This window comes from Leptodactylus fuscus, chromosome 1 (assembly GCF_031893055.1).
Source record: "Leptodactylus fuscus isolate aLepFus1 chromosome 1, aLepFus1.hap2, whole genome shotgun sequence".
Classification (NCBI taxonomy): domain Eukaryota; kingdom Metazoa; phylum Chordata; class Amphibia; order Anura; family Leptodactylidae; genus Leptodactylus; species Leptodactylus fuscus.
Genome location: NC_134265.1, coordinates 244506190 through 244530551, shown reverse-complemented (window position 1 = coordinate 244530551; position 24362 = coordinate 244506190). Strand labels below are relative to the sequence as shown.

At 43.4% G+C, this 24362-nt stretch overlaps 1 protein-coding gene across 7 annotated transcripts in view; it reads left to right on the top strand.

The window, feature by feature from the left end:
* The window catches only part of FAM13A (family with sequence similarity 13 member A), a 187206-nt gene that overhangs the window by 15990 nt on the left and 146854 nt on the right, over positions 1 to 24362 (top strand). For 2 of the 7 annotated variants that reach the window (XM_075285020.1, XM_075285052.1), the window contains exons 1-3: positions 1790 to 2356; positions 13622 to 13831; positions 22812 to 22992. In XM_075285020.1, coding sequence (XP_075141121.1) covers positions 2068 to 2356; positions 13622 to 13831; positions 22812 to 22992 — 680 coding nt within the window. In that variant the 5' untranslated portion in view covers positions 1790 to 2067. Of the gene's footprint in view, positions 1 to 988; positions 1054 to 1786; positions 2357 to 13621; positions 13832 to 22811; positions 22993 to 24362 lie in introns of those variants that run through there. The other 5 variants (XM_075285028.1, XM_075285036.1, XM_075285012.1 and 2 more) reach the window with 5 other exon arrangements.

The following is a 24362-nucleotide window of genomic DNA, read 5'->3' as shown; positions in this document are numbered from 1 at the left end:
GCCGGGAGCTATGCGGCGGAGGGATTTGATCAAATATACTCGCTCATCTCTATAGCTCATCAATAATTTTACCCTGGAAAGACCTTTTTAAGTTTTATTAATTTACCTTACTGGTTTGTGATATGTTGGGTATACATGTCACACCATTTAACACTTTGTGGCACGCAGCAGAGAACTGCATGTCAAAAATTGCAGTCAGTTTTACTATAGTGTATGTGTGTTTTTCATTACATTATAAGGTGTGTGTACCCCTTTAATATGATCCTACTAATTTAGTTGTAATAACAGATTGGATATGACACTGTCAGTCATCAGAAAAATGGCCATACAACTAATTTTACTACCTTGTGGTGTTCAGTGTCCTTATTAGGGCTAGTTCACACATAGTTAGGTGTTGAAAACTTTGGTCAGGAAAAAATTCGCTTCAGGAATTAGGAAATGTTTTTTTGGAGCGTTTTTAGTTTTGTTTTGTTTTTTTCCTCCAGCACAGTATATGGACCTTGAAAAAACCGCTAGCGATTTTTGAAGTGTTTTTTTTTTCTTCCAAAAACAGTTACCGGTTTTTCTACCTCCCATTGACTCCTGTTGTTTTTTTTTTAGGCGGAATCTTTTGCTTTTTTTTCCTCTAGCAGATTACATAGGAATCTATTGTGAGGAGGTGGATTCCGCGTCAAAATACGCACCATTTTGCTCCGTGTGAACTAGCCCTTACAGTCATGTTTCAAATAAGGAGTTGTAGTAATGTGTAAATGAGCATCAAGTACATTGGGGACATTGTAGAACAAGCAGGAACTCTAGCAATGGAACAAACACGTAGATATACGAGCTTGAAAAAGTATATTTTGTATACGAAACAGCTGTCGCTCGGTTTTTGAGCGTGCCTCCTCCCGCTTTTAACTTTGTATGGACGTTCTTCAATAAAGTTTACAACTTTTTACGCAACTTTTGGTGAGTGCCAAGCATTTTCTTTTTGTTTTTTCAACTCTAGCAATGGGACTCAGAGGCTGGGGGAAAAAAGACCTCAATTGTACACACATACTCTGTGTTGGAAAGGTAAATGTTGGATGGACTCAATTTCCAGCTCTGCCTGTGTTCAGTAAACCCTGCCTAGTGCTGCCATGTGTGCTTGACTGATATCCTGCTCTCCAGGCTCTGTCCAATCCCTGCTTGTTCTGCAATGGCTGCGATGCACTTTGTTCCTTTGCATATCACAAAAGTTTTTGTCAAATTGAACCAATGTTACCGAAAACATAGCTGTAATAAGAATACTGAACACTGTAAGATACTAGGCTTGAATTCTTGGCCATTTTTCTAATGTGACCATTTAGTTCTTGGTTACATGCTATAATGATTTTCTGTATGGAAATTGCCATACAGTGTAGATTTGTGGGTCTGCAGCATGTCTGTTTCTCATGCAGATCTCTCTTGTCACAATGCAATGGGAAATCCTTGGTGAAATGAACAGTAGCTCTACATAATATATGTGTCTGCACGAAATGTTTCTTTCATTTGGGATTCTTAATCTAAAAACCTTCCGCCTAACTGTGCTGTAAAACTAACAAGATATGAGGTTGACTACATTTGTGCTGTTAGCATAGTGGAGTGTAATGTATGTAGTAGATGTTTCTGCAGTGTGATTGCTCTGATTCCTGTGTGCTACATACTGAAGGAAGAGGCAAGAAAGTGAGGAGTGGACGTGCTGGTTTAGCTGCTGGAGTGCACACTTCCTGTCCAGCCACCAGTCCTGCTCAGAATCTTGATTTTGTATCCACAGCAGCAGAACTTGTCAGGCGGTGAGATGGCAGTCTGAGGCTTTATCCAGTGGTTCCTTGTTCCGCCCAGAGGTTACTGTGGCAATATGGCTTGGAGACGTCTGTGTATTGAAAGAAAAGCCGCTTGATATCCTAGTTACAGGGAAGTTGTGAGTGCACCGCCCCCTTCTTGCTTGTGTGCTACTGTGAAAGGATCACTCCCAGCTTCAGCACATCTTTCACTTGGGAACCATTAACTCCTGTCTCACTGCGTGTCTTATTGCCTTGTTCTAGTTTGTCTTGAATATGGCGCAAAATGCTTGAACTTGAATGCGTGAGTCCAAAACTCAGGTCAGAAATGCAGCCTCCCGTTGTTTCTGCTCACGACTGCTCTCTTTTCCTCTGCTCCTTCAAGCAAAGCAAAGCTGCTGTGAGGCTGAAAGAAGATATGAAAAAAGTGGTGGTGCGGCCTGGAAGAGGACAGCCACCCATGCCATGCAGGAGAGTTTTTGGTGTTCCACTCAAAGATTTGCATAAAGAAGGTCTGGTCATGAATGGTGTGCCAGCTGTGGTATGGAGTGTGGTGGAGTACTTGCGCAGAGAAGGTAAGTTTTATAACCTTATATGTATATATGAGAACTAATCTGGAACACTTTGCCTTAAAGTTCATGCATAATGTTATTGGTGTTTTTGCTACATGTGTACACCTAACGCTGGGTTCACACCTGCGTTTGGAGTCTCCGTTCTATGGTTTCCATCTTCTGCATGCCAGAAGACGGAAACCATAGACCGGGTCCGGCCGTGCGCGGCGGTGAGCGTTTTATGCTCTCCGCCGCGAAACCGGATTTTTTTATCCGGACACAGAGTACTGCATGTCCGACTCTGTGTCCGGATTATAAAACCCGGTTTCGCGGCGGAGAGCCTAAAACGCTCACCGCCGCGCACAGCCGGACATCTCTCTCACCCATTCAAATGAATGGGTGAGAGAGACTCCTGCAGGTTTCCGTATCCTGCCTGTGTTTTAGGCAGGAAACGGAAACCTAAGTACGGAGTGCCGGGCCGCAGATGTGAACGAGCCCTAAACACTATTTTTCCTCAATATGTATAGTGAAACCTCTGATGCTTTGGTCTTCTGAGGGATGATCTTCATAAAGAAAATCGCCAGTATGTAAGAATAATCCTCTCATAGAAGTGTGCGTGTGGTGGTCTTTTTAAAAAAAAATTTTTTTGGAGAGGTTTCTGTGTAAAATGATTTATATGGTGCAATATTATTTACATGACTATCTTAAATACAAAAAAGAAAAAAGTTGTAAAAAAAAAAATAAAAAATTTTGACAGATAGTGAACATATAGAATTAGTTCAATTTTCTCTGATGTTTGATATTATTACTCCTTTTGATAAGTTTCACTGCAGGGGGATTGACACATCCACCAGTGGAATAATATATAAATATAAAACTTCACTTTTATTTCTAGACCATAAAATTGACACACCAAAAAAAAAAGTGAAAAAAATCGTGCACAATCCACCATATAAAATCAGACAAATGTCTCTAGGGGGAGAGGAGAGGCTACTGCATATATAAGCCCTGCCATTATTTTCTCTCTACCTCCCTAGTAATACATACGATGTGCACCAAAACTCACAGGTTTAAAGTCAGAGCAAGACACACATGCGTGAGCTCAGTGGAATGATCCCCCACCCCTCCGAGGATACTGACCTAATGTCACACCAACGAAGAGGGGAGGTACCACTGGCTGTGTCTAAACTCAGGCTACCCGTGTGTGGGTGCTACACCATTAACTTTGCTGCGACCCTACGCGTTTCCTCTCTATAAAGGAGATTCATCAGGGGTCTATATCTTGGCTCTATAGGTCAGAGCTCAAGCCAAAAACATTAAGGTCTGCGGTAGATGGTCTGACCGCTAGCAGGACCGCCGCACATTTAATCAGCGGTGAATTGCCCTGCTATACTCGCGATATTTAAAGCATATTTCCACACCCTTCCACCGTCATACTAACCAATCATTCTCATTGGTCGGCGGCATCCAATTGGCACCCCGTTCGAAAACCATCCCTCGGAGCTGTGCGTCATACTCCCACTCTCATTGGTTAGCATAAACACACCTCCGCACCAAGTTCGCGCATGCGCGAGAACTTTAAACATTTTTCTACTCGGAGCGGCGTCTGACAGCCAGTCCATCAACGTCTGCGCATACGTGGCTGGCATAGACACACCTCAGCACCAAGTTCGCGCATGCGCAAGAACTTTAAACATTTTTCTCCTCGGAGCGGCATTTGACAGCCAGTCCATCAACAACTGCGCATGCGAGTAGGACCGTGTCTATTAGATCCCATTATACGCCATCACGCATGCGCATGGACTCATTATACGGGCTGTCACTGCAATATTAGTTACAGTGTCTCCATCTTCTGCTCATATACCATCATACCATGTACTTTCCCACTGGATACTCTGTATCCCACTATTTTGAAAAACATAGTTATATGGTATCGGGGACTTATATTGCTGTGTATTAACACTGTTACAACTCCCATTATGAATTATATGCCGCTCTATCTTTTACAGGGTATAACTTCACATTCACATTCACCCTTTTGGATGTGCACTATTGTGTCCCACAAAGGGTGTCGCCGTTAGACACTGGAATTAGATTTATAGGAAATAAGTCCCTTTCAACAGGGATATTACAGACTGAATCCATTAACTGTGAGATGTCACTGTATAATCCACAGGTAACACATTGTGTACTACAGACGAGTGGACAAGAGGACAAATATTGCTGTTAGATTGCATAACCATTGACCTAAAAAGAAAAGGGAGAAATAGCTTAACGCTGTACTATGTGTATATACAATACATACTGGGTACCCTATCCTTATCATACTTTGTTCGGTATGTTTATTCCAAAAAACATGTATAATCTATCTGTTCATTTAGTCCTTTGGGGGACATACTCTCCATTCTGTATATCCATTGGGTTTCTTTCCTCAACATGAAAGTGTCCCAATCTCCCCCTCTTGGATGAGGTTTCACCACCTCCATTACGTGTACACGTAATCCTGAGGCGTTTCCTGAATGAAAATTTGTGAAATGTCTAGCAACAGGGGTGTCTCGACCATTTTCAATGTCGCAGACATGTTCCCTGATTCTCCTCCTCAGCGGTCTGATAGTTTTACCCACGTAATTCAGTGGGCATGGACATCTGAGGAGGTAGATCACCCCTGCTGTCTCGCAATTAGCAAAATTTCTGCATTGGTATACCGTACCCGTCGATACACTCTGAAAGCTTAAGCTTTTATCCACAAATGGGCATGCTGAGCATCTCCCACATTTAAATGTGCCCAGTGGTCTCCCGTGTGCCAGCCATGTGGTGTTTGCTGTCACAGCCGGTAAACAGCTATGAACCAATCGATCCTTTAAATTCCTACCTTTCCTAAAGGTGATGCTCGGTCCTGAGCCTATCTCCTCCTTTAAATCAGCATCTGCCTTAAGGATATCCCAGAATTTATTCAGAACATCCCTCACCTCCCGATGCCGAGCGTCATAGGTCCCCACAATCCTTGTGGGACCCTTTCCCTCAGATCTCTGTCTTGGAACCAGTAGATGGTTTCTATTCATGGAACTGGCCCTGTCAAAAGCTTTGTTCACTACTCCTTTTGGATAACCCTTCTCCAAAAACATGGTCGAAAGGTTCTTAGACTCCTCTAAAAAATTCCCATGTGATGAACAGTTCCTTTTGGCCCTAATGAACTGGCCAACAGGTATCCCCCGTTTAAGGGTTTGTGGATGACAACTTGACCAGTTCAAAAAGCCATTGGTGGATGTAGCTTTCCTAAAGATATCTGTGGACACTCTACCATCTCTCTGTTTCCTTAGCCTCAAATCCAGGAAAGTGATAGTTTCCTCCTGGAATTCTGCCGTAAACCGTAGACCTAAATTGTTCTTGTTAAGGGTCTCCACAAATGAGTGAAACTGTAATTTCGAGCCTCTCCATAATAGGAGAATATCGTCTATATATCTGATCCATAGGTCAATATGACCTGACCAGATATCATTATCTTCCGAGTGGACAATTGTTTCCTCCCACCAGCCGAGGAGCAAATTGGCGTAAGTGGGAGCCACAGGGCTCCCCATCGCCGTGCCCCTCAGCTGGTGGAAGACCTGCCCCTCAAAACTAAACACATTCCTTTCAAGCACGAATGCTAACAGCTTCAAGATCAACTCATTATGTTCCCAGAGTCCAGTTTTTCTTGTTCGCAAGTAATGTTTGATGGCTATATACCCTATATTATGAGGGATGGAAGAGTATAATGCTTCCACATCTAAACTCGCGAATGCCACATCCTTATCCATCACTATGCCCTCCATTCTGTTCAAGACCTCCATACTGTCCCTCGTATATGAGGGCAGACTCAAAACAAATGGTCTCAACAATGTGTCAAGATACCTACTCACATTCTGGGTCAAACTCCCGATTTGTGACACAATCGGTCTGCCCTTCAAAGGGACGAGCCCTTTGTGAATCTTGGGCAAAGCATAAAAGGAGGCCATTACAGGATGGCGTGGTAACATGAACTCTTTCTCGTTTTTATCTACCAGTCCCTTCTCTACTGCCTCCTGTAAGATGTTCTTCAATTCAGCTGTATACCCCTTGACCACATCCCTGCTTATGATCTCATAACACTTTTTGTCTTTAAGCAGGGTCCAGCACATGGCTATGTAGTTCTCCCTATCCATAGCCACAATATTCCCCCCCTTGTCTGCTGGCTTAAAAACCAGTTGATGTTCTTTTTCAAGACAAAGGAGGGCTTGCAACTCATCACTTTCCAGGTTAGAAGAGTAACCATTGTTTCTCTTTTTCTCCAATTTTCTAAACTCAGAGGTCACCAAATCCACAAACAGATCTATATGTGTGTAATCACCTGGGGGAGGTAAAGATTTATTCAGGGGTTTGAGTGTAGTAAATGGGCCCATGTTTGTGTCTCTTTCAGACTCAGCCAGGAGCTCTTCTAGAACTTGAAGCCCCTCATAATCCCCACTCTCCAACCCCAAATCTTCACACTTCTCACGTATTTTCCTAGAGAAAGTGTGAAGATTTGGGGTTGGAGAGTGGGGATTATGAGGGGCTTCAAGTTCTAGAAGAGCTCCTGGCTGAGTCTGAAAGAGACACAAACATGGGCCCATTTACTACACTCAAACCCCTGAATAAATCTTTACCTCCCCCAGGTGATTACACACATATAGATCTGTTTGTGGATTTGGTGACCTCTGAGTTTAGAAAATTGGAGAAAAAGAGAAACAATGGTTACTCTTCTAACCTGGAAAGTGATGAGTTGCAAGCCCTCCTTTGTCTTGAAAAAGAACATCAACTGGTTTTTAAGCCAGCAGACAAGGGGGGGAATATTGTGGCTATGGATAGGGAGAACTACATAGCCATGTGCTGGACCCTGCTTAAAGACAAAAAGTGTTATGAGATCATAAGCAGGGATGTGGTCAAGGGGTATACAGCTGAATTGAAGAACATCTTACAGGAGGCAGTAGAGAAGGGACTGGTAGATAAAAACGAGAAAGAGTTCATGTTACCACGCCATCCTGTAATGGCCTCCTTTTATGCTTTGCCCAAGATTCACAAAGGGCTCGTCCCTTTGAAGGGCAGACCGATTGTGTCACAAATCGGGAGTTTGACCCAGAATGTGAGTAGGTATCTTGACACATTGTTGAGACCATTTGTTTTGAGTCTGCCCTCATATACGAGGGACAGTATGGAGGTCTTGAACAGAATGGAGGGCATAGTGATGGATAAGGATGTGGCATTCGCGAGTTTAGATGTGGAAGCATTATACTCTTCCATCCCTCATAATATAGGGTATATAGCCATCAAACATTACTTGCGAACAAGAAAAACTGGACTCTGGGAACATAATGAGTTGATCTTGAAGCTGTTAGCATTCGTGCTTGAAAGGAATGTGTTTAGTTTTGAGGGGCAGGTCTTCCACCAGCTGAGGGGCACGGCGATGGGGAGCCCTGTGGCTCCCACTTACGCCAATTTGCTCCTCGGCTGGTGGGAGGAAACAATTGTCCACTCGGAAGATAATGATATCTGGTCAGGTCATATTGACCTATGGATCAGATATATAGACGATATTCTCCTATTATGGAGAGGCTCGAAATTACAGTTTCACTCATTTGTGGAGACCCTTAACAAGAACAATTTAGGTCTACGGTTTACGGCAGAATTCCAGGAGGAAACTATCACTTTCCTGGATTTGAGGCTAAGGAAACAGAGAGATGGTAGAGTGTCCACAGATATCTTTAGGAAAGCTACATCCACCAATGGCTTTTTGAACTGGTCAAGTTGTCATCCACAAACCCTTAAACGGGGGATACCTGTTGGCCAGTTCATTAGGGTCAAAAGGAACTGTTCATCACATGGGAATTTTTTAGAGGAGTCTAAGAACCTTTCGACCATGTTTTTGGAGAAGGGTTATCCAAAAGGAGTAGTGAACAAAGCTTTTGACAGGGCCAGTTCCATGAATAGAAACCATCTACTGGTTCCAAGACAGAGATCTGAGGGAAAGGGTCCCACAAGGATTGTGGGGACCTATGACGCTCGGCATCGGGAGGTGAGGGATGTTCTGAATAAATTCTGGGATATCCTTAAGGCAGATGCTGATTTAAAGGAGGAGATAGGCTCAGGACCGAGCATCACCTTTAGGAAAGGTAGGAATTTAAAGGATCGATTGGTTCATAGCTGTTTACCGGCTGTGACAGCAAACACCACATGGCTGGCACACGGGAGACCACTGGGCACATTTAAATGTGGGAGATGCTCAGCATGCCCATTTGTGGATAAAAGCTTAAGCTTTCAGAGTGTATCGACGGGTACGGTATACCAATGCAGAAATTTTGCTAATTGCGAGACAGCAGGGGTGATCTACCTCCTCAGATGTCCATGCCCACTGAATTACGTGGGTAAAACTATCAGACCGCTGAGGAGGAGAATCAGGGAACATGTCTGCGACATTGAAAATGGTCGAGACACCCCTGTTGCTAGACATTTCACAAATTTTCATTCAGGAAACGCCTCAGGATTACGTGTACAAGTAATGGAGGTGGTGAAACCTCATCCAAGAGGGGGAGATTGGGACACTTTCGTGTTGAGGAAAGAAACCCAATGGATATACAGAATGGAGAGTATGTCCCCCAAAGGACTAAATGAACAGATAGATTATACATGTTTTTTGGAATAAACATACCGAACAAAGTATGATAAGGATAGGGTACCCAGTATGTATTGTATATACACATAGTACAGCGTTAAGCTATTTCTCCCTTTTCTTTTTAGGTCAATGGTTATGCAATCTAACAGCAATATTTGTCCTCTTGTCTACTCGTCTGTAGTACACAATGTGTTACCTGTGGATTATACAGTGACATCTCACAGTTAATGGATTCAGTCTGTAATATCCCTGTTGAAAGGGACTTATTTCCTATAAACCTAATTCCAGTGTCTAACGGCGACACCCTTTGTGGGACACAATAGTGCACATCCAAAAGGGTGAATGTGAATGTGAAGTTATACCCTGTAAAAGATAGAGCGGCATATAATTCATAATGGGAGTTGTAACAGTGTTAATACACAGCAATATAAGTCCCCAATACCATATAACTATGTTTTTCAAAATAGTGGGATACAGAGTATCCAGTGGGAAAGTACATGGTATGATGGTATATGAGCAGAAGATGGAGACACTGTAACTAATATTGCAGTGACAGCCCGTATAATGAGTCCATGCGCATGCGTGATGGCGTATAATGGGATCTAATAGACACGGTCCTACTCGCATGCGCAGTTGTTGATGGACTGGCTGTCAAATGCCGCTCCGAGGAGAAAAATGTTTAAAGTTCTTGCGCATGCGCGAACTTGGTGCTGAGGTGTGTCTATGCCAGCCACGTATGCGCAGACGTTGATGGACTGGCTGTCAGACGCCGCTCCGAGTAGAAAAATGTTTAAAGTTCTCGCGCATGCGCGAACTTGGTGCGGAGGTGTGTTTATGCTAACCAATGAGAGTGGGAGTATGACGCACAGCTCCGAGGGATGGTTTTCGCACGGGGTGCCAATTGGATGCTGCCGACCAATGAGAATGATTGGTTAGTATGACGGTGGAAGGGTGTGGAAATATGCTTTAAATATCGCGAGTATAGCAGGGCAATTCACCGCTGATTAAATGTGCGGCGGTCCTGCTAGCGGTCAGACCATCTACCGCAGACCTTAATGTTTTTGGCTTGAGCTCTGACCTATAGAGCCAAGATATAGACCCCTGATGAATCTCCTTTATAGAGAGGAAACGCGTAGGGTCGCAGCAAAGTTAATGGTGTAGCACCCACACACGGGTAGCCTGAGTTTAGACACAGCCAGTGGTACCTCCCCTCTTCGTTGGTGTGACATTAGGTCAGTATCCTCGGAGGGGTGGGGGATCATTCCACTGAGCTCACGCATGTGTGTCTTGCTCTGACTTTAAACCTGTGAGTTTTGGTGCACATCGTATGTATTACTAGGGAGGTAGAGAGAAAATAATGGCAGGGCTTATATATGCAGTAGCCTCTCCTCTCCCCCTAGAGACATTTGTCTGATTTTATATGGTGGATTGTGCACGATTTTTTTCACTTTTTTTTTGGTGTGTCAATTTTATGGTCTAGAAATAAAAGTGAAGTTTTATATTTATATATTATTCCACTGGTGGATGTGTCAATCCCCCTGCAGTGAAACCTATAGAATTAGTTCCCCTGTTTATATTTCTAGTTATTTGCTGTGACTTATTTTATGAAAGGTTACTGTAAGTGAAAGTTTCTCAATCTGTGCCATATCGAAGGCAAATCAAGTAGAACTACATGCTTTTTAGACATTCAGTTTCAGTGTCCGAAATGCAGTCTCATAAACATGTATTGTATCTTTGAATTACTGTCCCATCTGCTGTGTGTTCTCTATGCTATTGATTTTAATATTTTTTTTTTTTTTACTGGAAAAAAATTAAAGGTCTTGTCCAGTTTCAGACCAATATTAAGAGAATTGTTCTGTCCTGGATCTCCTCATACCTCACCAAGCGCACATTTAGCATCTCTCACTCAGGCATCACCTCCTGGACGCATCCTTTTTCTTTTTTTTTTTTTTTCTTTTAATGTAGATTGTGAGCCCCACATAGACCTCACAATGTACATTTTTTCCTATCAGTATGTCTTTTTTGGAATATGGGATGAAAATCCATGCAAACATGGGGAGAACATACAAACTCCTTGCAGATGGTTTTATGCCCTTGGCGGGATTTGAACAGCAGGACTCCAGCGCTGCAAGGCTACAGTGCTAACTACTGAGCCACCATGTGGCCCCTACGCATCCTTTTTCTGTAGGTGTCCCCCAAGACTCTGTCCAATGAACCCCCCTGTTCTCCATCTACACCCTTGGCCTACTCATAGAATCTCATGATTTTCAATGCCATTGCTGTGCTAACAACACTCAAATATATCTCTCTGGACTAGATATTACCTCTCTGTTGGCCAGAGTTCCAGATTGTTTAGCGGCTGTAGCCTCCTTTCTCTCCTCCTGCTTTCTCAAACTCAATATGGAGAAAACGGAGTTCATCATCTTTGCTCCATCTTGCACAGTTTCCCTACCTGAACCATTCATCAAATTTAAAGGGATTCTACTAGAGATGAGCGAGTACTGTTCGGATCAGCCGTTCCGAACAGCACGTTCGCATAGAAATGAATGGACGTAGCCGGCATGCGGGGGGTTAAGCGGCCGGCCGCTGTCAAAGCGGAAGCACCAGGTGCATCCATTCATTTCTATGGAGCGTGCTGTTCGGATCGGCTGATCCGAACAGTACTCGCTCATCTCTAGATTCTACCATTAAAATCTTCTTTTTTTTTTGTCGTTGACACGGCTATTCTTCTCCTATCTTTTAGATGTCTTTTTCACCCCGCCGTTCTGTTAAAATTCCGTTTTCCATCGGTATGCAAATGAGTTCTCTCGCAGCACTGGGGGCGGGCCCCAGTGCTCAAACAGCACTGGGGGCGTTCCCAATGCTATGAAAGAACTCTCCAGCGCTGCCTCCACCTTCTTCTGGAATATCGTCTTCATGTGTCTTCTTCCGGCGCAGGCGGTGAAACTTGCAGGCCTCGGGCAGAGCAGACTGCGCATGCCCATAGGCCACAAGAAAATGGCTGATTACTTACTTACGGAAGATGGAATTTTAACCGAACTGTTGGGTGAAGAAGTTATTTAAAGGTAGGAGAAGAATAGCCTTTTTAAGGCTATTCCGACGTATCAACGACAAAAAAAATGGTAAAATCCCTTTAACAGGATCACACTTTTCCCAGTCCCACGGACCCACTGTCTTGGGATAACTGTTGACTCTGACCTATCCTTCAAGCCCCTCATCCAAACCCTCAACACCACCTGCCGCCTCCAACTAAAGAAGATCCATTGAATCTGCTCTTTCCTCACCCCTGAAACTGCAAAAAAAATCTAGTTCACTCCATCTTAATCTCCCGCACAGACTATTGTAACACCCTGTTCCATGGCCTATCAGCAAATGCTGTTGTCCCCCTCCAGTCCACCTTAAACCGCTCACTTTATAGACCTCTCCCTCTATTCCTCATTGGCTGCTCCCCTCTACCAATCCCTTCATTGGCTACCCGTTGCCCAGCAAATAGATTTCAAAATATTAACACTGACCTACAAAGCCATCCACAATCTGTCCCTTACATATACCGTATCTCTGACCTAATCTCCTGCTACCTGCCCACACGTAACCTCCGATTCTCCCAAGACATCCTACTCCTCTCTGCCCTTATCCACTTTTCACACAACCGTCTCCAAGATTTCTCCTGTGCATCCCCCATACTTTGGAACTCATTACCAAGACACATAAGCCTGACCCCCACAATCACAAGCTTCAAGAAAACCCTGAAGACTCACCTATTCATGAAGGCCTACAACCTCCAATAACACTACTGCCACCACCTGAACAGCCTCTCCCTTCACCTATTGTCTCTCTCCGTCTTCTTTCATAGTTTGTAAGCACTTGTGGCCAGGGCCCTCAATCTCTGTGGCAGTTGGTCACTGTTACGCTGGGTTCACACCAGCGTTCGGCACTCCGTTCTCAGGTTTCCGACTTCGGAAACCTGTCATGCTGAGTGCGGCCATGAGCGCCGGTGAGCATTTTATGCTCTCCGCGGCGAAACCGTTTTTTTTTTAAACCGGACACAGAGTACTGCATGTCCAACTTTGTGTCCGGTTGAAAAAAAAAAAAAATTTTGCCACAGAGAGCATAAAACGCTCACTAGCGCTCACGGCCGGACACTTTTCAAACCCATTCAAATGAATGGGTTTGAAAGATGCCGACAGGTTTCCATCTCCTGCCCAGTTTTGTGCAGGAAACGGAAACCTGCAGAACGGACTCCCGGGCGCAGATGTGGACGAGCCCTTAGTAGTGTACTTATTCTGTATATTTTGTATACTGTATGTAAATCCACCAGTGTACAGCCCCTTAGAATTAATTGGTGCTATATAAAATAAGGAATTGATACAGAAAGATTATTATGCCTTTCTAGATCTCTACTTTCTGTCATTCATTTAACTAAAAATTGAACCATGGCCATGTGATTGGCACCCAGGTAGAGGTGTCTACCCAGCTACTTATTTGTACTGAATAAAAAGTTGTTTGCGGTAAAGTGTCACTTTGTGCATGATCACTAGCACCGTGTTTGTTACTTGTGGAACATTCACAGTGTAGATAAAATATGAACATTCCCTAATGTATCCAAATACGTTTTATGATTTTAGGGTTGACACAGGAAGGACTTTTCAGAATAAATGGAAATGTCAAAGTGGTTGAGCAGCTTCGAGTAAAATATGAAAATGGGGAGCATGTGATATTGCCAGAGGATGGTGATGTCCATTCTGCTGCCAGTCTGCTTAAGCTGTTCCTCCGAGAGATGCCAGATGGAGTAATAAGTCCTGCAATGCTACCCAGATTTATCCAGGTTTACCAGGGTGAGTAAGACCAGATTTTATCAGAGTATATTATTTAGCATTATTGTGGTTGTTGTGTGTGTTTGTGTTGTGTATTTTTTTTTTGAATTTCTGTCTGTCTATATGCCCGTCCTCTATTTGCAACCAAACGACTGAACCGATCGCCGCCAAATTTGGCGCACAGAAAAATCAAGGGTTGGGGAAGATTTTAGCCCAGGTCTCAACTCTTCCATTCCTGAGATACATTATTCCCAAAACAACACTGATATCCAAACTAAGATACACACATAGAGGATTAGATACACAGCTCAGCACACACCAACACACATTAGAGCTTTACTCCAGGTTTCAATAACAACCCAGCCATTTTTCTTCAGTGCTGTAGGTCAGCTTTAAAGGGGCAGGGCGCTGTAGATAACTTTCACACAGCTTTACTCCAGTTTTCCATAACAACCGATCGCAGGTTTTTCACTGATATCCTAATTGAGATACACATGATCACATGACGCTTATGAACACACAAACGACATACACAATAGACCAGTGCAAAACTGGTCAATTCTTATTGGTCCACTACACAAACAAAAAATGAAATATATCCGTGCGAAGCAGGGTCCTCCTGCTAGTATTCTATATTACTTCAAGATTTGAAGCCCTTAATGGGATTCTATCATGGGATTCAATCACATGCAGGAATAGCCTTAAGAAAGGCTATTGTTCTCCTACCTTTAGATGTTTTCTCCCTGCCGCCATTCGGTAGAAATCCCGGTTTTCGTCTGTATGCAAATGAGTTCTCTCGCAGCACTGGGGCGCTCAAACAGCACTGGGGGCATCCCCAATGCTGCGAGAGAAATCTCTCCAGCGCTGCCTCCATCTTCCTCAGCAACGGCGTCTTCACGTGTTTTCTTCTCGCTCTGCCGTTGGGCCTCTGGCAGAGCCGACTGCGCATACCCGCCTGGTGTAAGCGACCATTTTCTTGTGACTGGTTACTGTGTATATTTGCATACAGACGAAAACCGGGATTTCTACCGAATGGCAGCACGGAGAAGACATCTAAAGGTAGGAGAAGAATACACTTTCTTAAGGCTATTCCTACTGTACGTGTGATCGAGAAAAAAAAATGTGATATTGTGATTTTAATGATAGAATCCCTTTAAGGGGATTTTCCAGCTCCAAATTTAGCACAGCTCCTAGAACCACTGGTATATAGTGGACAGGGCTGCTGTACTCCTCATATTACTTGAATATACAGTGCCTTGCGAAAGTATTTAGCCCCCTTGAACTTTTCAACCTTTTGCCACATTTCAGGCTTCAAACATAAAGATTTAAATAAAAATTTTTGGAGGAAGAATCAACAACAAGCGGGACACAATTGTGAAGTGGAACAAAATTTATTGGATATTTTAAACTTTTTTAACAAATAAAAAACTGAAAAATTGAGCGTGCAAAATTATTCGGCCCCCTTGCGTTGATACTTTGTAGCATCACCTTTTGCTGCGGTTACAGCTGCAAGTCACTTGGGGTATGTCTCTTATCAGTTTTGCACATTGAGAGATTGAAATTCTTGCCCATTCTTCCTTGCAAAACAGCTGGAGGTCAGTGAGGTTGGATGTGTTTGTGAACAGCAGTTTTCAGCTCTTTCCACAGATTCTCGATTGGATTCAGGTCTGGACTTTGACTTGGCCATTCTAACACCTTGATACGTTTATTTGTGAACCGTTCCATTGTAGATTTTGCTTTATGTTTTGGATCATTGTATTATTGGAAGATAAATCTTCGTCCCAGTCTCAGGTCTTTTGCAGACTCCAACAGGTTTTCTTCCAGAATGGTCCTGTATTTGGCTCCATCCATCTTCCCATCAGTTTTACCATCTTCCCTGTCCCTGCTAAAGAAAAGCAGGCCCAAACCATGATGCTGGCAGTGGGGATCAGGGTGTGTTTAGGGTGATGATTTGTGTTGCTTTTACGCCAAACATATCGTGTTGCATTGTGGCCAAAAAGTTCAATTTTGGATTAATCTGACCAGAGCACCTTCTTCCACATGTTTGGTGTCTCCCAGGTGGCTTGTGGCAAACTTTAAATAAGACTTTTTATGGATATCTTTGAGAAATGGCTTTCTTCTTGCCACTCTTCCATAAAGGCCAGATTTGTGCAGTGTATGACTAATTGTTGTCCTATGGACAGACTCTCCCACCTCAGCTGTAGATCTCTGCAGTTCATCCAGAGTGATCATGGGCCTCTTGGCTGCATCTCTGATCAGTCTTCTCCTTGTTTGAGATGAAAGTTTAGAGGGACGGCCGGGTCTTGGTAGATTTGCAGTGGTCTGATACTCCTTCCATTTCAATATGATTGCTTGCACAGTGCTCCTTGGGATGTTTAAAACTTGGGAAATCTTTTTGTATCCAAATCCAGATTTAAGCTTCTCCACAACAGTATCGTGGACCTGCCTGGTGTGTTCCTTGGTCTTCATTTTGCTCTCTGCACTTTAAACAGAACCCTGAGACTATCACACAGCAGGTGCATTTATACGGATATACGGAGACTTGTTACACAATGGTGGATTCTATTTATCATCATCAGTCATTTAGGACAACATTGGATTATTCAGAGATCCTCACTGAACTGAACCTAGTGAGTTTGCTGCACTGAAAGTAAAGGGGCCGAATGATATTGCATGCCCCAGTATTCATTTTTTTTATTATTTCTTTTAAAAAAAAGTTTAAAATATCCAATAAATGTCATTCCACTTCACAATTGTGTCCCACTTGTTGTTGATTCTTCCCCCAAAAATTAAAATTTTATATCTTTATTAGAGATGAGCGAACAGTAAAATGTTTGCGGTTCGATATTCGTTTTGAGTAGCCCCTCAATATTCGACTACTCGAATCGAATATCGAACCCTATTATAGTCTATGGGGGGAAAATGCTCGTTTCAGGGGTAGGCAACGTTCGATCAAATTATACTTACCAAGTCCACGAGTGAGGGTCGGGCTGGATCCTCCGAGAAGTCTTCTCCTTTCAGCATCCCCGCCGCGTCTTCCGGCTCTTCATTCACTCTGCCAGGCATCAGGCCTGGGCAGAGCCGACTGTGCATGCCCGCTCTACAAGCGGACATGCGCAGTCGGCTCTGCCCAGACCCGATGCCTGGCAGAGTGAATTCAAAGCCGGAAGACGCCACGGGGAAGCTGCATGGAGAAGACTTCTAAAGGTAGGAGAAGAACCAGCGTTGATTGGCTGACTGTATAGCATTCGGCCAATCAATGCTGGTTCTGCATCGAACTTTTACATTCGAACAGCGAGTGGTACTTGATCGAGTACGAGTATTTCGAATACCGTAGTATTCTATCGAATACCTACTCGATCGAGTACTACTCGCTCATCTCTAATCTTTATGTTTGAAGCCTGAAATGTGGTAATAGATTGAAAAGTTCAAAGGGGCCGAATACTTTCGCAAGGCACTGTAAGTAGTGCTGCACTTGCTTCCCGACTTAGAGGCTGCTAGGACAGATGACAAAAGGGTCCAGGTGACCAGGACAGATCACATACTAATGACCCATCCTGTCGGAATTAGCGCCAGTTCTCTGCTGTATAATACAACAGAGACCTGGCAGTGATGGCAGGTGCTCAGCTCCTGAGCAGCCGCTGTATTTCACCCCTTCCTGCCAGTGACCTTTTCCAATTTTCGTTTTTTGTCTTCCCACCTTCCGAACTCCATAACTTTTTTTTGTTTTTCCATTTTCTCAGAGCCATATGAGGGCTTAATGTTTGTGGGAGTAGTATAGTGACCAGAGTCAGAACTGCAGTGATGCCATTATACCTACAGGGTAACCGCAGGCGTTTCCATATGTATAATTGACATGCCGCAATTTCAAAAAGTGCCCTGGTTTTGGAAATCACATTGCATCATGTCTACTGCGCATTTTTTTTTTTTTTTCAGCGTATGGATGGGATCAGCTAGAATCCCATCCACTTTGCAGAGACTGCAAAATGCTGTGTTTTTTTTCTGCGGTGTTTCTGGCATGGCCAAAATGCATTGTTTATGCCACATGGGGCCTTGGCCTTAAAGATATTAGTTGTGCTAGATATTTTTGGCTGCTGCTGATGATTGGATGCTGTTGGCTGATCATCAACTTGTGCTGAATAAATGTGTTTAAGAGCTAAACTGTTCCCTGTTTTGGTGGTTTAGTTGTTAATACTAATAACGTAATTGTTTGTAGAAAGTTGACCCATCGTCAATGGGACAGCCATATGATGACGGTTATGGTCGGACTAAGTCTTTGTGTTTTTAAACTTAAAGAATTTTGTTTCACGTGCGTACTGTAAAATACAGTATGATTTATCAGCGTGCAGCCTCAATCAGTTTATATACTGCCAAGTAGAAACTGTCAAGACTGTGCGGGCATGCCATGTGTGGCACACTTCTATGAGTGATCCCAGTGTCTTGTCAGTGAATGGGCTTGAGTGTCTGAACACATGCTGCTTCAAGTGCTGAATAGAGAGCTCACTGTTCAAAACGTTTGGTCCAGATTGGAAAGTCTTGGCTGTATCTTAATGGCGTAACAAGTCTCAGTTATTGTTCTCTCACTTTTAGTTTGCAACAAGTGTATACTTTCAGTCTTTTTATTATATTATGCAATAACTCAACATGAAACCCTTGTCTAGATTGTATTCTACTAGACTAATGTTTTACAAAATATTCAGCAAGAATCTTATACTTCAGTGGAGCATGGGAACTCATTTTATTTCAATTATCTTGTGTTATAATCTAATGCTGGTCATACACATTAGATCAATATAGGTAGAACCCACCGACGTTAGACACATTGTCCTAACAATCAAGTGTGTATGTCAGTGGTATTCCCCTCCACCAACACTCTTTGAATTGGCCTGTGTGAAAGGTTAATTCAGTCTACATTGGGAAGGAATGATCACTACTGCTATGGTTCACACTCGTCAACTTTTTAAATGTTGACCTCAATGAATGATTTTCATGTGGCTGTGCCCATTTTTGGAAAAGCAGGCTCCTTTTTTTGTGAATCATGTCCCTTTTTCATGTTGTGATATGTCGGGCACTACAAGAGGTCATTCCCCCCTCTCCCCCTTTTTTTCCCCTTTTTTAATTTTTTTATGGCCTCCCATATGTTTCTATGTATGCTATAATTCTTCCCCCACACACTTCATTCTTTATTAGCCAGACATCCAAGTTTACCGTATTTTACGGACTATAAGGCGCACTGGACTATAAGCCGCATTGCCCATGAGCGCCTTATAGTCCGTCTCGGTTCATATATAAGTCGCACCGGACTATAAGCCGCAGTCCGGTGCGCATTATATGTTATTGAAAGCGGCGGCAGGCAGACTTTGCCAGCGGCCGCTTAACACCCCGCGTGCCAGCCGCTTCTATTGGAAGCGCTCGGCAGGCGAGGAGGGGCTCTATCAGCAAAATCATGCTGATAGAGCCCAACCGTAAAAGTTAGATTAAACTACCCCCCCCGTTTTAAAATAAAAGCCTGAAACAGAATGTGAAACTTACCGAGCGGTGCAGGGTGGGCGGGCATTCAGGCCTCCTCTTCCTCCGATGTTCCGTCCTCCTCCTCCGCCGCTCGCAACTGATAATGGCCTGGGCGCATGCGCAGTAGTAGAAGCATTATGATATTGCGCATGCTCCCAGGCCATTAGTTCGCGAGCGCCGGAGGAAGTGGTCAGGACATCGGAGGAAGAGGAGGCCTGAATGCCCGCCCTGCACTGCTCGCCCGCCCGCCCTGCACCGCTCGCCCGCCCTGCACCGCTCGCCCGCCCTGCACCGCTCGGTAAGTTTCACGTTCTGTTTCAGGCCGGCGTGACAGAAGGGTTGCCGGACACTTCCCATTCATTTCTATGGGAGCCGGCATGCGAGCGCTCCCCATAGAAATGAATGGACTGCTTTTTTCCATTCATTTCTATGGGGAGCGCTCGCATGCCGGCTCCCATAGAAATGAATGGGAAGTGTCTGTCCATTCATTTCTATGGGGAGCGCTCGCATGCCGGCTCCCATAGAAATGAATGGGAAGTGTCTGTCCATTCATTTCTATGGGGAGCGCTCGCATGCCGGCTCCCATAGAAATGAATGGGAAGTGTCCGGCAGCCCTGCTGTAACGCCGGCGTGTACGGCTGTGATACACGCCGGCGTTCCGTAGTGTGAATGCACCCTTACGGTGCCTTTTATGTATGTATGGAAGCGGCACGCAGACTTTGCCGCCGCTTCCATCCATATATAAGGCGCACCGGACTATAAGCCGCACTTACGATTTCTGAGGAAATCGTAGGTTTTTATGTGCGCCTTATAGTCCGGAAAATACGGTACATAAGATGAGGTGGTTCTGACAAAATTGATATTACATCACGTCACCTAAAAGATGTGATAACACAATAAATGGTGTTTGATTTTAACTGGATTATAGTCTTTTCACAAAATAACATATGTAGTATTTAGGGAGAGGGTCTTTTAAGTATGATGTCGACTCGGAGCTGAGTGGGCACCATAGCTGTACAATCTATACTGTGGTGGAAGAACAATTCCTGAGATTTTTGTCTCCCAGCGGGTCCATGTCTGGTCCTCTCCTCCATTGCTAGTCTACAACTTGCGGTGTTCCGGAATTTCTGCAGCTTAATCTCCCCACACAGAGAGGAACCCTCTGTAGATTGGTTCCAACGCCTTCTAAGGGTTGTGTATTCACAACCTTATCAGGTGTGAACCTGTCTTATATAAATTTCATTACTGAGTTCCAGTATTACTGCACTATGGGCCGCTCGGTGTTGTTTTTTGTTTTCTTTTGAGTCCCCGTTTTATTTTTTTGAGCAGTGTATGTATGTCCTGGTGCATAATGGGGTTAAAGGGAATGTGAACAGAAAAAAAAAAAGTACAGTAAAACTGGATTAGAAAAAAAAGTTTCACTATCTTGTTTTAATTATTAAAAGAAACCAGATATTGAAACATATTTAGTTTTTTTTTCCAATCCATTTTTCATTTTATTTTCTGTTCAAGTCTATGGTGGGGCTGCCATCTTGACAAAACCGCTTATAATAGCAGTTAGAGACCTGATTTGCAGTAGCCACATGAACTATAGACACAATAGGATGATGATGATGTTCTATGACGTCTCTGTCGAAATGCGCTGTGACATGTGCAAAGGCTATTGTATAGGAGAGTAGTAGATAAGTATCACATGTTGTGAAGGTTGGTATTAACCCTTTAAGGAGTTTTCAGGCCATGTCCTTGAAGAGGACTTTTCATGTCCTCATGAAAGTGCGGTTTTATATACCGATAGAAATGTGGCCCGGTGGTGGAGATATCTGTGTCATTACTTTGGGCACAGGTATCTCCCCACGTTCAGAACGGCGTTCCTCAATAGCTCAGCGTCATTGCTTACATGTGCTCATGAAAGTGCGGTTTTACATACTGCTAGAAAGCATGCGGAACGCCCCCCCCCCCCTCCCAAACATAGCCTTGTACTGTCAGAGGGGGTGTTCCTTACCGCCCAACAATGACGCTGAACTATGAGGAACCCCCCCCCCCCCCAGTACAAGTCTATGGACGAGTACTGCCAGGGGGAAAAAAGGTGGGAATTCCTTACAGCCCAGAAGGACCTTTCACGTCTTCAGGCATGGGGCACATAGTGGGAAAGCCGACAGTTTGCTGAATTCATCGCACTGTCTGCTTTCTAGCGGTATATAAATCCGCATGTGCCCGAGGACTTGAAAGGCCCTCTTTAAGGGCAACAAAGTGAATCACATCAATAGGGTTATGGGCAGAACTAAAATATTGTTTGTGAAACCTGGCCAAGTTACTTCAATTATGGCAAGTGAAATATGCCAAAAGTTCAGCAACTTGTGAGATGTTTGTAGAAGGCAGATTGTTTGGTTCAAGTTAGACAATTTTAGTAGTGGCAAAATGCTAACTTTGTAAGCCAGTAGGAATAAGAAGAGAGAAATAAAAGGGGGAACTAAATCCTTGCCTCTGTTGTTGTTCTGCCTTTACACATTCAGTAAATTGTGAATAATCGAGTTTTAATGAGTGACTAAGGTGTATGTAAACTTCTATCTTCAACTGTAGATGTACATTTATATGTATATTTTGAATGTATTGTCTGTCTTCTTCCTTGTGACCTTTGTCGTCATCCATAAACAAATACGTTGTAATACTTAATGCAGAACATCACAACTGTTCTTATGCTTCTTGTCATTATTGTTAATCTAGATCAATAGCTGTTAATAGCTAAACTGATCTGTCAGGATATTCCTGTAGTAGTAAGGATATGCTATCAATTGTTAAAAATTGGAGGTCTGACCACAAGGAGAATATTAGAGCTGAGGCTCTGTCAATGACCAAATTCTGTTCAGAGAACTGCACCACTTCCTCATTCAGAGGTGTTATACAGGGAGCAATTTATAAGTCAGAACAAAATCATCCAGTATTGCGATTGTAGCCCAGACCTGCTCTTTCCTGCAATCTGTTCAACGATAAGTTGTCATTTGCTATTTAGGCTGGATATCTGATTCCCTGCATTGTCACTAAGCTCTGTGATACAATGGAGATGAACCAGCAATAGCTACTTAAGAATTGGAGCTGAGGGTCTATAGCAGGGGTAGGGAACGTACGGCTCTCCAGCTGTTGCAAAACTACAACTCCCAGCATGCATACTGGCTCTGCTGTTCTGGGAACTCCCATGGAAGTGAATGGAGCATGTTGGGAGTTGTAGTTTCACAGCAGCTGGAGAGCCAAAGGTTCCCTACCCCTGGTCTATAGGCACTAAGTGAGAAGAAGCCCAGTTGCAGTCCCTGCCTCTGCAGTTTTGTGTAGCGGCATGCAACTCTCCTACTTCTGATGGCTAGGTGGTAAATGGAGGCACCATTACAGTTAATCTACTGAGATTCTGTTATCATTTTATTCAGTCCCTAAGAGGTTGGCTTTTGACTAGTTTACATTCAGAATTGCATTAAGCTGCTCTTATTTTTCTTCACAGAGAGTGTAAGTGACCTTCACAGAGAAAGTGGCTTGAAGGACCTTATAAAAGAATTGCCGGACACACATTATAGCCTGCTGAAGTATCTTTGCCATTTTCTGACGCAAGTGGTTCAACACCATACAGAGAACAAAATGAATGTCTACAATTTGGCAACAGTTTTTGGACCAAGCTGTTTTCAGTAAGTGGAAAAATCTCATGTCAGTAAACAAGATTTCTTTCACTCTGCTGTTGTGATGCAAGCTACGGCACAGTGCCAGTCAGAAATATGGTCAGTGAAGGCTTGCTGAAAGATATTCATTTAAGGTATTACCACTAGGTGGCACATTTTCCTTTTTTTTTTTTTTATAGGTGATTAGTTGGTTGGTATAGTTGCTAACAGAGATGAACGAGTAGTATTTGATCGAGTAGGTATTCGATCAAATACTACGGTATTCGAAATACTCGTACTCGATTGAGTACCGCTCGCTATTCAAATGGAAAAGTTCGATGCAGAACCAGCATTGATTGGCTGAATGCTATACAGTCAGCCAATCAATGCTGGTTGTTCTCCTACCTTTAGAAGTCTTCTCCGTGCAGCTTCCCCGCGGCATCTTCCAGCTCTGAATTAACTCTGCCAGGCATCGGGCCTGGGCAGAGCCGACTGCACATGTCCGCTTGTAGTGCAGACATGCGCAGTTGGCTCTGCCCAGGCCCGATGCCTGGCAGAGTGAATTCAGAGCCGGAAGATGCTGCAGGAACGCTGCACGGAGAAGACTTCTCGGAGGATCCAGCCCGACCCTCACTCGTGGACTTGGTAAGTATAATTTGATCGAATGTTGCCTACCCCTGAAACGAGCATTTTCCCCCCATAGACTATAATAGGGTTCGATATTCGATTCGAGTAGTCGAATATTGAGGGGCTACTCGAAATGAATATCGAATCTCGAACATTTCACTGTTCGCTCATCTCTAGTTGCTAAACATTTGCTGTGTATGTATTTTTTGCATGGATGAAACATATGTAAGTTCACCTCACCTCATCTCATTTTTTTTTTTTTTAATTACATTTCAATTGCTGAAAATTTACCTGCATGGATTACAATCTGGAAAAAAACATTTTTGTTTAAATTTATGATTTGGAAATGTGTACACTTTTTTGATCAACCTGCTATTGACAATAATTATAGGGAAAAAAACATGTATTAACATGTTTTAAGGTGGTCACAAACATTTCACAATCCTTACAAAACTAAAGTATTAACCCTTTCACTGCCAAGGGTCTCTGGAAATTTTGCACCTCCAGTAGCCAGAGCAATTTTCACAGTTTTGACATGTCTGAATAAAACACATATTTCTAAATTAAATTAAATATTAAATATTTGTCAAAGACCCCCATACCAATATATTTTCTGAAAGCAGAGAGTCAGGGGAGTATAGCATGAACAGTTCTATCTTGGAATGCTACATTATACTTGTATACATTTGAGTTAAAAAAAAAAAAAAAAAATTCTAAAAAAAAAAATAATCCAAAATTCCAAATTTCTGACCTAAACTCTACCACATGCAGGG